The 12847-nt window shown below is 49.8% G+C and overlaps 1 protein-coding gene across 3 annotated transcripts in view; it reads right to left on the reverse strand.

Moving 5' to 3' along the window:
• Positions 1-1880, reverse strand: part of LOC146785799 (ceruloplasmin-like) — a 436448-nt gene extending 434568 nt beyond the window's left edge. For all 3 annotated transcript variants that reach the window (XM_085635075.1, XM_085635076.1, XM_085635074.1), the window contains exon 1: positions 1686-1880. In XM_085635075.1, the coding sequence (XP_085491201.1) occupies positions 1686-1843 (158 nt within the window). In that variant the 5' untranslated portion in view covers positions 1844-1880. The remainder of the gene's footprint in view (positions 1-1685) is intronic.
• Positions 1881-12847: the final 10967 nt, after the last annotated feature.

Here is a 12847-nt window from a genome sequence, read left to right on the forward strand (position 1 = left end):
GTGGGCTTGTTGTCCTGAAATTAGGCTATTCTGTTCTCCCCACTGAGTGAGGGTACATTTTGGCATTCAGGATATATTTAGATCCTCCTGATGCATTTTTATATTTCTCTGCATGCATGTAGTAGGTGTCTAGTGTGAACTGACAGGAGTGGTACCAGGGAACTAGGTTTCCGAGGTCCAGAAGAAGAGCCAATTAGGGGCAAGGTTCGAAACATGTCGACTTTTTAGGAGAGTAGATTAAATAAAAATCTCTTATCCTAAAACTCCCCCTAGTTTTTAACCATACCATCTAGAGGTCAAAATAAATTAAGGGACACCTACTAGCCAGGTATTTTTAATGACAAGCCATCAATTCCACTCCTGTTGACAAACCATCAATCCCACTCCTCTTCCTCATTAGAACATCTTCTTTATCATTGTATATAACAACAAAAAGTGCTCCAGCGTAGGCTGAAGGTCATAGCATGCCCCGATCTGCAGAGGAACGGGATGGACCCGATGATTAAGCATGCCACCAAGGGGTAACCCTGGTGGGTGAGGGTTTTTCTTCAGTGGAGAATGATTTGAACATAACTTAACAGGTTTTTTTGGGACTCTTACAACACCAACATTATCACACGACAAACCATATGCCATACTAGAAACACACACTCAGTCACCCATGCACACCATAGGGAGCACTGTGCTACCTGCCTGCAATGTGCGTGCTTCAGTGCACCATCAAAGGTATAAAGCAACATAAAAATGCAACTGTAACAGAACAACGGATTTTAACCTTCAGACGCCCGCGGACCCCCACTGAATCAATACTGGAAACTGAGGTATCCTGTCTAAACATTTCCTACAATTTGAATCTCAAAACAACACAGAAAAATAGAGAAAGAAGTGTACATCAAACACACTAATCATGAAATATTTCATTTAATTCCCAAGCAAAAACATATACAAAAGTCGGAACTATAATTTTAATTGAAATGTTGCAGCATTTTAAAATGTGGGTTTATTTCTATAGGATAAAGCTATATGCTAAACTGTAGCATGTCATTTATCTTTTTTTGGTCCAAATGCAGGCTCACTTTTTTCAGCGCATACCAGAGCATCAACTGATGCCACCGATCCATAGTGAACTCTGTTGGCACTACTTGTGCTGCTGCATGAATCAAGCTACAGACCCGAACTTTATATTTGACATTCAGTTTGAAACTCAGTTTTACATTTTGCATTTTTATATATATTCATAACATTCTTCAAGTTACTGAGTATCCCAGACATCCAGGGGGAAGGTGACAACAGGTTAAGAACCGCTACTCCCAGTGCTTAATTTGTGCTGGTGTTTTCCGGTGCTCAGCACCGGCACTTATTTTTAAACACGGCACATATTTATGAGAAACCACCACATTATGGTGCAGTGTGTGTGTGTATTTTTAAGGAAGAATCATTAGCAAAGCATTAAGCTATTTGATATATGCTAAAAAAAATGATAAAACTTTAACTTAAACATGCAGTTTAAAGTGAAGGAGGTTGTGCTAGCTGCAGTGGACCAGAAAATAATACCTTGGGCCCTGGCACTTAACTTTTTACAAATATATAAAAAATATATTTTATAACATTAAAGATTGCACCGTATTCGTATTGAACAGTGCACAATATGTGTAATTTAATGTTAGGCAACAGCACACACTTACTTGTCCTTCGAGATGGGTTTTCCGGAGATCACATTCATCCCAGTGGGGCAGTAGTCCCAAACAACCTCTTTTATCCCAATGTAATATACTCTCTCCTTGGCCCATGCTTGGGGGATCCAAGCCAGCAACAGCAGACAAGTTGTTAGTAGCTGCTTCATGTTCCTGGTGTGGTCGTGGAACACTGGGACACTTCCTAGACACAGCTTCTTTTATACTGCCTGACCCTTCACTGGATTCTGGGATCCCCAGAGGGCACCATCGGGTGGCATGATCAAGCTTTCTATAGAGACAGTAACGTCTCTTGGGAACACGAGGAATAGCATTCCTGGATGTCTGGGCATGATGCCAGCTCATTGGCACCGCCTTCTAAATTCAAAGACGGCTGCGGTTTTGTGCAAATCACACCAGTCAGTTTCCCGCCACGTGGAGAGATGGTCATCTGGATGTGGCTAATTGGTAAAGAGGTAATGTCCACATTGATCCCACACCAGAATTAAACAAATAATTTATTGTAGAGCATAGTTCGTTTTCTCCACCTGGCATTTCCACAGTGGGTTGAAGCCTTTGTAGGTGGGTGTGTAGGGAAGGGGCCTCGGCCACTTTCTCCGGCTTGCCCAGCTAAAGTAGGAATTTATTTCTGAATAGACTAAAAGTAATAATATCCACACTTGGGAGTGTTCTCCCAGGGTGTGTGGGTCATTATTATTTTTACTGTCCATCAGGTGTGTCCTGGCAGTGCCAGACAGGAAAAAAAAGGCATTACATGTCCAACTTAAATAGATTTGAAATTGTAATGCGCTCCTACTTCCTTGGGCCGTCAGGGAAAGTGTTCTGTCAATGGATCGTAGGGGGCCCACACAGAGCCAACATTTAAGGTCTGCCCATCTCTAAATGAAGCGGTGGGTCCAGGGCTTGGCTGGCAGGATACTCCGTTGGATTTGGGATGAGCGACCCTGCCCACCAAACTCTAAATCAGGCCTTTAAAAACGCTAAAGAGCTAAACAGTTTTTGAGTCAATCATCTAAAGCATCAGAAAAACAAAGATTTTGCATTGGGGTTGCAGTACTTTTTTGAAGCAGCATGACGCAAAATCCTTTTTGAGAGTTACAAAGCCTTACAAATTTCAATTTGTGTAGCTGTGTTAAAAAAAAATAACACGATGCAGTGCATAGCACCGCCTTGCGTTACTTTGCATCAGAGAGCATTCGATGAACGGTGCATGGGCATTCCTGTGTATCCACCCATGTATTTTAACACAAACCTAAATTTACAAAAAGTTTAGACCCATGATTGAGGCAAATTCCTACGTTTGTTTGAGGCTGACATAACAAGGAGAAATATCGTTATTCACCCTTGTCATTTCCTCTTTCCAGCACACATGGAGAGTGGAAAAAGCATTAAATGTCAGTTTTTGTGCAGGAACATAGCCCTTCCTGCAGAAAAAACGATCCTGACCATAATGCAGGCACCCTTTCAAAAACAAGGTTGCTTGCATCGGCGCTAGGCAGCCTCAACTGCACCAGTGCATGGCGAGAGAACTGTGCACATATGCATATGGGGTGCCGCACAGACAACCCCGGGCCATGTAGACCACCCCCTCAACCGTACGGAATCCCCCCAGGGCTTTTAGAATCCTCCCTGGGGGATCGGGACCACCACCTCCCCCAGGGAACTTTTTAATTAAAAACAGTTGACCTCATGGACCGAGGCCAAACCTTTTTTTGAATAAAGGGAAGGGATAAAAGGGAGTGTCGCGTGACCCCCTGCCTTTTTCAGTTGTGGCCTGGCCCCTGGGGTGGGGGCCACAGGGCTGAAATTGTCTCGGGGAGGGGGCCGCGAGGTCTCCCTCCAGGACCATAACAACAGGGGGGTGAGCAAGGCTGGCCAATCGATATTTTTATCTTGCCCCCTGAAACAGATGGCCCCTCAGGTGAGTAAAGATGTTTACTTGGGGCTGAACATACAGAATGCTGAAACATGCAGGGCTTCACTGGGCAGATAATTGTCGTGAAGACAACAAGGCTGTGGTTGTCTCATTTTTGTGGCTGGCGCTGACCTCTAGGTCATAGGTGTTTGGCCCCTCGCAGAGAACGCCAATTCAGAAAAGAGTTTTGTTTCACTTTCACTGCAGTGCAGGGAAATGCGCGCGTTATTGGGCCTTGGGACAGGAGAAGCAGTCCTGCTTCAAACCATGGGAGTCTGCAAGTGCTTCTGGGTGAGATGTAGGGTTGCAACTTTGCCACCTTTGCTGGAAAAACATATGGGCCTGACTGATAACACAACATGAGGCACCCAACTTCACACAGGGAACTGCGTGGAAAGGCTGCCCCTTCTCTGGCTTAAAAAAAGTAGGAAAATACTGCAAGATGGCCACCACAGGGATGTGCAGTGTGATCAGAGATGTTTTGAGGCCCATTATTTGTTTTTATAACACTTCTGCCGTCCAATAGTGGTCTTGTTCTCTATAAAAGGAGAGGATGTAGCCTTACGGCTAGAGCGGTCGACATCGAAGCTGGGGAACCGGGTGCGAGTCTTGGCAACGACACTCAACATCCTGTGATTCTGGGCAAATCACTTTAATCTCCCTGTGCCTGACAAAAATGAATGTGTCCATTTGTAACGAAGCTGGTGCTCATGTAAGGCGCTCTGATACCCGATGTCTCGGTTCTAGCTTGCGCTATATGAAAATATATATTTTTTTTTAAAATGGCGAATGATCTCTGACATTGACGAAGGCCATGGGGCCGAAAGGCAACTGTCAGTTTGTTTGTCATGGACAAAATATACTACTATTATTAATAAATACTCCAGAAGGCGCGAAGGGGGGTTTGGGGGGGGCAGGCGACCGTAGGGAGTCCCCACCCCCGGGCAGTTTGGGAGGGGGCGTGTGGGGGGGGCGTGGCTGGCCTCGCGCGGACATTTTCAAATTTGGGCTCCTTTTTTGTAGCCCAAATGTAGCCCAAGTATAAATACTTTGGGCGCCTGCTCCCGGCCACCATTTTAGGTTTGGTGACCTGGTGGCTGGGAGCTAGGCTAGTGGCGTGTTTTTTGTCAGGAATTCTAGGGGTTAATTGTCTGGTTAGCGATGGTGTCCCACGACTACCGAGTTCTTGAGGCCCTTTGGCTCTTGTCTGAGGCGGGCCGGATGAACCTGGTTGTGGGGGAGGTTGTGGGGCCGTCGCGCCCTACGCGGCAGGCCTCAGCTGGAGTGGCGGCGGCAGTGGCCGCTTGCACATCGCCGAAGCGCTCGAAGCAGATGTCGGTGAGTGAGCGGGGCCGCCCGCGTTTGAAAAAGGCGGCCCCCGCTCGTTATGGCCAACCTTGTCGGTTGGGTGTGTCGGAGGAGGCGGGTGTAGCGGATAATGCGGCTGGGCTCGGGGCGGGTTTAGCTTTGACAGCAGCGCGTTCCCTTTCATCCCCCGCGGTGGGTGTTAAGCACGGGGGCGGGCGCGGCACGAAGAGACGCTCGTCGTCTGTGCCGGAGGCTCATTTATGTAGCGCGAGGGAGGGGGGATGCGTTCTGAGTGTAGCCGGGTCGGGAGGCTTGGGGCAGGAATCTTGTCAGGAGCGTGGGGAGGTCATTTCTGTCAGGCCAGCAGGGAGTGAGGTGGGAGACAGTCGTTTTTTCGCTAGGAGTTCTGGTGGGAATGAGGCAGGGGCGGGGTCTTCAAGGGTGCAGGTGTCAGGTGATATGGGTTTGGAGAGGTCCTGTGAGGCGCGCATGGTGGATGACAGGCACCGGGTTCGAAGAGAGGCAGAGCCTAGTAGCCCTTTGTTGTTTTCTCCTGGTTCTTCCGTGGGGGGCGCGGTTTTCTCTGTGGGGGCGAGCTCTTTGGGAGAGGGGGATTGGGCGCAAGTGGAAGGGTGGTGTCCGGCGCAGGATTTGAGGTTAATTGGGGAGCAGGGGGTCTTAGAGAGGTCACTGTCTTCAGGTGGGGTGGGTTGGCATTCACCGAGCGAGGATGTTCAGGGGAGGGCTGGGGAAGGGGGGGGCAGAGGGGAGGGTTGGTTTTTAGGTGAAGGGGATTCAGCTGGGGGGGGCCTTGAGGGAGAGGGGCTGGACATATTTCCTTCCTGGGCAGAAGGTGTTCGGGGTCTTGGTGGGGAGGGTGCATCGGGATGGTCAGGCGTTCGGGGGCAGGACAAGGTGGTGGGAGGTACAGCGAGGGTGGTTTATGGGGCGAGTGGTCGCAAGCGTATGGGGTCGGGCAGTTCGCTGGTTCATGGTGAGGAGTATGGCGAGGTTTCTGGGTCCGCTTGGAGTCACGCAATGTTGGAGTGGAGTGGGGATGAGGAAGGGAGGGTTTCGCCGAATCCAGTGGGGACGGGTCAAGTGGTTTTTTCTAGAGGTGGTCTCTCAGGCGAGGGTTTTTTGAGTGGTCTAGGTCTGCGGGTGTCAGGTAGTTTTCAAGGTCCCAGCACACCAGTCCAAACTTTTTCTTTACAGGGTAGGAAGTGTGGCAGAGCAGCAGACTCGGTAGGGCGTGGTGCGGCCCATTTTCGCCGAGGAGAAGGGAGGATGAGGCCGTGCGCGGCACATTCCGTACCGGCGGGGGATCCCGTCGCGGCCAGCTCACGAAGGTCCGGCACGACCTCGCTGGCCCCAACGTCTCGACGGTCAAGGTGGACGGAGTTTTCAAATAGGATGGATTGTTATGTTAATCAACGAAGGGGGGAGGACCGGCGAGTACAGTCGGCTCCCCCGCAAGGTGGTTTTAAGGCCGTGGAGGCCGGTTGTGTTAATGCAGGGTCCGGTAAGGCCCGTGTGGTGGAATTTGCTGAGGAGAATTTGCAGGTGGAAGAGCCAATCCTGCTCGATTATGAGGAAGACAGCCCCGAAGAAGGGGAAATACGGGGTTATGAGGAGGGGGGACACTCTCATGTTTCTCGTAGTTTTTTGCAGGTTTCGGGTGTGGCACCCATTAAACAGTCTGTGGTGGTGAAATCCAAGGGAGAGCACGGCCCGTCGGTGAGGGCTCATCCTCTAAGGGATTCTTCTGAGAGGTCGGCGAGGCGGTCGGAGTCGGTCCGCACACCCTCTTTAGAGCCAGGTGAGAGCGCTAAAACACAGGCCAAACCTATTATGGTGTCTCTGGGGTCTGGAGAGGACGGGGGAGGGGGTGTGTCGGAGGGGAGATTGTATAAAGGGAAGTATGTAAAAGATACAGGGGTTGGCACGGGAACGGAGGGAGCGGTTCCAGGGGCCAAGGTGGAGAGTGGGACTAATACAGAGACGGGGATATTAAGGACAAACCACAGAGTAAAGAGTTAAAGATTAAAAAGCTTCCTTATATGGGGGTGACTAAGCTTTTAGGTGCCCACTTAATGTTGGCAACAAAGGAGCGTATATGGAAGGGCGAATATGTAGAGATTTTGAAGCTATTACACAGGGAGGTGAGGTCTAAGGAGGGCTCTAAGGAGGAGGAGTACGAATTGGCTAAGCGCCCTAAGGTGCCGCTGACAATTGAGAATTGGACGGCGGCATTTTTAATTTATGCCAGTGTGTACTGTGAGAAGTTTCCCGAGCGCTGCGTGGCCATATTCAAGTATATGGATGTAATACGGAAGGCCCAGATTACAGGTAGTGGTTACGCCTGGGCACAGTATGACGAAGAGTTTAGGGCCCGTATGGCTTGGGATTCAGAGGCAAAATGGGGTGAGCTAGATAATGATTTGTGGCAACATACCATGGGGGCCGCGCCAGGGGGTAAGACTATTTTTACGGCTAGTGGTCTGCCTCTAGTTTACCGGCCCTTTCAGGGAAAGCCCACCCGGGGTGGGGTGGGAGGCTCAGCCGCATCACAAACTGGAGTTGGGGCATGTTGGGATTTCAACAAAGGCTTATGTACATGGGAATTTCGCAAATACCGACATGAGTGTTCCAAGTGCGGTAAGCGGCACCCTCTCGTCAACTGCTGGGGCGTTAGACCATCAGGCGGACAGCAAGGGCAGCAGGCAGGTGCTGGGATGTCTGGCAATGCGCAGCAGTCGCAGGGTGGATGGGGGGGCAGGGGCGCACAGGGTTCTGGGCCAAAGGGCTCCTATGCCAATTAAATTGGCTCAGCTTGAGGAAGCATTGAAGGGCTACGGGGATTTGGTGGCAAAACAGACACTTTTGGATGGTTTTAAGTGGGGTTTTCATTTGGGGTACCACGGGCCCCGGCTGAGAAGGTGGGCGGATAATTTGAAATCCGCATCAGAGCACAAACTGGTGGTGCGTGAGAAATTGAGTAAAGAAGTGCATGAGGGGAGGATGGCAGGCCCTTTTGGAGAGTGGCCAGTTCATAATTTGATCATTTCCCCTATTGGTGTGGTGCCCAAAAAAGAGGAAGGGCAGTTTCGGCTGATTCAGCATTTGTCATGGCCAGAAGGGTCGTCAGTCAATGATTTTATCGATGAAGACGCTGCTTCGGTGTCATACTCCTCAGTTGACGTTGCCATGTCACTTGTGGTGACCGCGGGCGCAGCTGCAGGTATGGCAAAGTGTGATATCAAGTCGGCTTTTAGGCTGCTCCCGGTTCATCCGGACGATTGGCCTTTGCTGGGTATACAATTTGAGGGTAAATGGTATGTAGACAAGGCGCTACCAATGGGCTGCTCGGTGTCATGTGCTCTGTTTGAACTGTTCAGCACTTTGTTACAGTGGTTTTCACGAATCGCACTGGTCACAGCTTGGTCACAGCTTGGTCAAACATTATTTGGATGATTTCTTTTTTGTGGGTTCCCCGGGCTCTTCGGAGTGCCAGCATGCTCTGGACTCTTTTCGTGAGCTTATGGAAGAGCTGGGGTGCCGTTGGCACCGGAAAAGACAATGGGGCCTGGTACTGTCATCTCCTTTCTGGGTATTGAGCTTGACTCAGTTGCAATGCAGGCTCGTTTGCCTGAGGATAAGAAATGCAAAATGTTGGCTTTGCTGGACATGATGTTGGCTAGGCGGAAAGTGACAGTGAAGGACATCCAGGTGTTGTTAGGCCATTTGAATTTTGCTTGCAGAGTTGTAAGGGCGGGACGGACTTTCTGCAGGCGCCTGGGCCGGGCTTTGGCGGGGCAGCATTTACCTCACCATCATGTGCGTTTGTCGGCAGGTGTAAAAGAAGACCTGCGTATGTGGTCCTTTTTCTTGCACTCCTTTAACGGAGTACCACTGGCCAGGGACGAGGATGTGCAGTGGGATGTGCAAATGTTTTCGGATGCAGCAGGCAGTGATGGTTTTGGCATTTACTGGCAAGGACGATGGTGTGCAGAGAAATGGCCGCAGGATTGGAGGGATGGAGGGCGGAGCATTACCTTTTTGGAGCTTTTTCCACTCCTGGTCGCTTTGACCATTTGGGGCAAGGAGCTGGAACATAAGAGGGTCCTGTTCCGTGTGGACAACATGGCAGTGGTGCAAATAGTCAACAGGCAGTCAGCCAGGGATGAGCAGATTTTGAAATTGATGAGGGTGTTTGTGCTGGGCTGTTTGCGCTACGATATTTCATTCAGGGCTTTGCACGTGCCAGGTGTGGACAATGACATTGCGGATGCTTTGTCTCGTTCTCAGTGGGGGAGATTCCATGGGCTGGCCAAGGAGGCGGACAGGACACCGACGCCGATGCCGGAGCACCTCTGGTCTGTCGGCAACGTAGGGTATTTCAACTGGTGGTAGGTTCTTTGTCTGCTTCCACTCGTGCAGCGTATGCTTTGGCGTGGAAGGAATTTTTGTCCTCAGGAGCTTGTAGGAGGGAGGAGTCGTGGCGCAGTTCGGAAGATGTAGTTCAATTTATCCTGGACCTCATTGAGAAAGGTTTGTCTAGAGTCACTATTGCTGGGAAACTGGCGGGGATTTCCTTTATGGGTAAGCTCTTTTGGGGTTATTCCCCGTCTGCTGGGGAAATAGGGCGCAGGATGCTTGAGGGCTGGGCTAGGGAGCGGGGTGGAACCGTTATGTCCCGTTTACCTATTTCCTGGCAGACGTTAGCACGTTTGTTGACAGTTTTGCCTGCAGTTTGCAGGGACGATTTTGAGGCTTCATTGTTTGCTACCCTTATGGTGTTCATGTTTTTTGGGGCTTTTCAGGTTTCTGAGCTCCTCGGGACCAAGGTAAGGCAGGGCATTTGTTGGCAGGACGTGTTCTTCACGGACACAGGTGTGAACATTTGGCTGTCCAGTTCAAAAACGGATCAGAGGGGTGTTGGGAAGGGGGTGTGGTTAGAAGCAGGAGCTCCCAGTTGTACTTGTCCGCTGCGTTTGGCGAGGCAATGGAAGATACTATCAGGAGGAGATGGGGGCGACTTGGTTTTTAAACATATGAATGGGTCACGCGTCACTGACTATCAGCTGCGTATGGTTTTGCGCAAGGGGTTACAGCGGATTGGTTTGGACGGGGCCCAGTTTGGGACTCACTCTTTTAGGATTGGGGCAGCGACTGAAGCGCATAACCGGGGTTGGTCTCAGGGCGACATCATGCGCTTAGGGCGTTGGTCATCAGACTGTTTTCACAAATATGTACGAGAGAATGCAGCAGAGGCGCATGCGTCAACCTCTTTGGTATGAGTCTCATTCTTGTTTTTCTTTTCAGGTTCGGTGGCTGGGCCCCTCGCAAAGGAATTGACGGTGTGGATTGTGGGGCATTCCTTCGTCAAGTGGGCACATGTACAAGCGTGCAAAAGTTATTTTGGGGGAAGTTTGGGGTTCAATGACAGCCTTTTTCATATGATCTGGAAAGGGAAAGGGGGTATGCTTTGGAGGGAGCTTATTCCATGCTTAAATAAAGCCATGGTGAGGGGACAATGCCCGGATATTCTTTTGATACATTTGGGGGAGAACGATCTTTGCAGTGTGAAAGGGGTGGTCTTATTGCGTGCCATGAAAAGGGATTTGGCTTTGTTGAAGGAGCCCTGGTCGGGTTGCCATGTGCTCTGGACGGAATTGGTCCCGCGGAGGGTGTGGAGAGGGGCTTTGAATCCCAGAGCTATTGACAGGGCTCGGAAGAAGGTGAATGTGGAGATTTCCAGGTTTTGCCGCAATTTGGGTTTTGGGAGAGTGACACACAAGGATATTCGTTTTGAGACGGTAGAGTTTTTTCGTGGTGACGGGGTGCATTTGTCAAGGTTGGGCATGGACCTTTATTTGTTGGAAATTAGGGAGGTTTTGTCTCGGTGTTTGAACGTGCAGAATCATGCTCGAGGAGTTTAAAGCTCTCTGTTGTTGGGGGGCAGAAAGAGGGGTGGGTGGTGGTTACACCACCCCTCTCTTTCTGGGTGGCGGGGGTTATGGTGAATTTTGGACAGTTTTACCGGAGGTTGGTGGAGTTATGTTGTTGAGTTGGGTTATCGACAGGGAAAGGATAGGTTGGTAAGTTTAGTTCGGTTCCACAGTTTGGGGGCCGATAGCTGTAAAGGGGCAGGCAGGGGAGTTTGGTTAACGGAAGGTTTGTATTTAGAGATTGTTGGGGGGGTTATACAGGAATGTAATGTTTGATATTGTTGTAATGTTGTAATGTACGGTCGGGGGCGGGCTCGAAGGAATTTAGGGGAGGGGGCGGGGTGCTGGGTTAGGTATGTTATATTTAGTGAGGTCTAGTTTTGGAAGGCGTTCGGCCAAGGTTTTAAAATTGTAATGTGCACCTGTTTCCAATAAAGCCGCCTTTTACACACAATTCTTGGTCAGTGGCCTGCTTCCCCCCCACCCCTCCCTCCCAAGGGGGGCTTGGGGGGGGCAGGCGACCGTAGGGAGTCCCCACCCCCAGGCAGTTTGGGAGGGGGCATGTGGGGGGCGTGGCTGGCCTCGCATGGCCATTTTCAAATTTGGGCTCCTTTTTTGTAGCCCAAATGTAGCCCAAGTATAAATACTTTGGGCGCCTGCTCCCGGCCACCATTTTAGGTTTGGTGACCTGGTGGCTGGGAGCTAGGCTAGTGGCGTGTTTTTTGTCCCCACCCTTTCCCCCCCACAAAAAACACTTTTTGTTTTTGGCATCTCCCCTCTTTGTTTAATTTTTTAGTTTTATTGCTTTTCTTTTTTCCATTTCCGTATTTTTCGGGCGGTTTTTCTTGGAACAGGTGTGCAGGGGGTTTCTACGCTTGTATTTTGTCGCTTGGAGCAGGTGCTGTGCGGGGGTTATGGTGAATTTCGGACAGTTTTACCAGAGGTTGGTGGAGTTATGTTGTTGAGTTGGGTTATCGACAGGGAAAGGATAGGTTGGTAAGTTTCGTTCGGTTCCACAGTTTGGGGGCCGATAGCTGTAAAGGGGCAGGCAGGGGAGTTTGGTTAACGGAAGGTTTGTATTTAGAGATTGTTGGGGGGGTTATACAGGAATGGAATGTTTGATATTGTTTTAATGTTGTAATGTACGGGCGGGGGCGGGCTCGAAGGAATTTAGGGGAGGGGGCAGGGTGTGGGGTTAGGTATGTTATATTTAGGGCTCCCGGTTTTCCGTATTTACGGATTTATACATATAAATACAGACGGAAATCGATATTTCCTTTGTCTGTATTTATATTTATAAACGGTAAAATACGAGTAAATGTTGCCGCGCTAGTCTCCCGCCTCCCGATTCCTGCAAGCAAAAACCCGATGCCTCTGGGTTTCAGCTGACAGGGCAGTATTGTGTAATGTGCTAATTCTTCCAGCAATAGTCGGAGTGGCGATGCAGGGGCTCTAGAAGTGGTGAACAACTAACAAAGCCCCATTAACAAGCAAATGGTCTTTTAAAGACCTGTGAAGTGCTCGGGGGCGGCTGTGTGTAAGCTGTTTCAGCCCGGGCTGCCACAAACGTGGGGGGGGGAGGTACGCACTGCCAGCAACCTGCCAGGCCAGTGCACAACTCTTGCATTCCCCTGCCACTCAGAAGAGCTGGCGAGCGGGTGGCCCTTGCTGCAGTAAAGCTACAGACAAACGGGCACAGAAAGTAGAAATTGAAATAAATAGAAGGCTTTTTCCGAAGAAAAGGCTTTTTGGTTGTTTTGCAAAAAAGCCAGTGATGATGTGAAAAATAAAAGAGAATGAGACATGAAATAAGTATATAACGACTTGCAATTTCACCTTCCATACAAACACAAATGTAAGAGCCTGTTTATTTGTAAGAAGTGTTATAAAGTGCTACAAGTCGCCTACAGCACTTCAGATCATTAGCCAAAAGATAACACTGAGATGAGATCGTAAAGCATCTTCAGTGCCCCAGGCAA

The sequence above is a fragment of the Triturus cristatus genome, chromosome 11, assembly GCF_964204655.1.
Source record: "Triturus cristatus chromosome 11, aTriCri1.1, whole genome shotgun sequence".
Taxonomy (NCBI): Eukaryota; Metazoa; Chordata; class Amphibia; order Caudata; family Salamandridae; genus Triturus; species Triturus cristatus.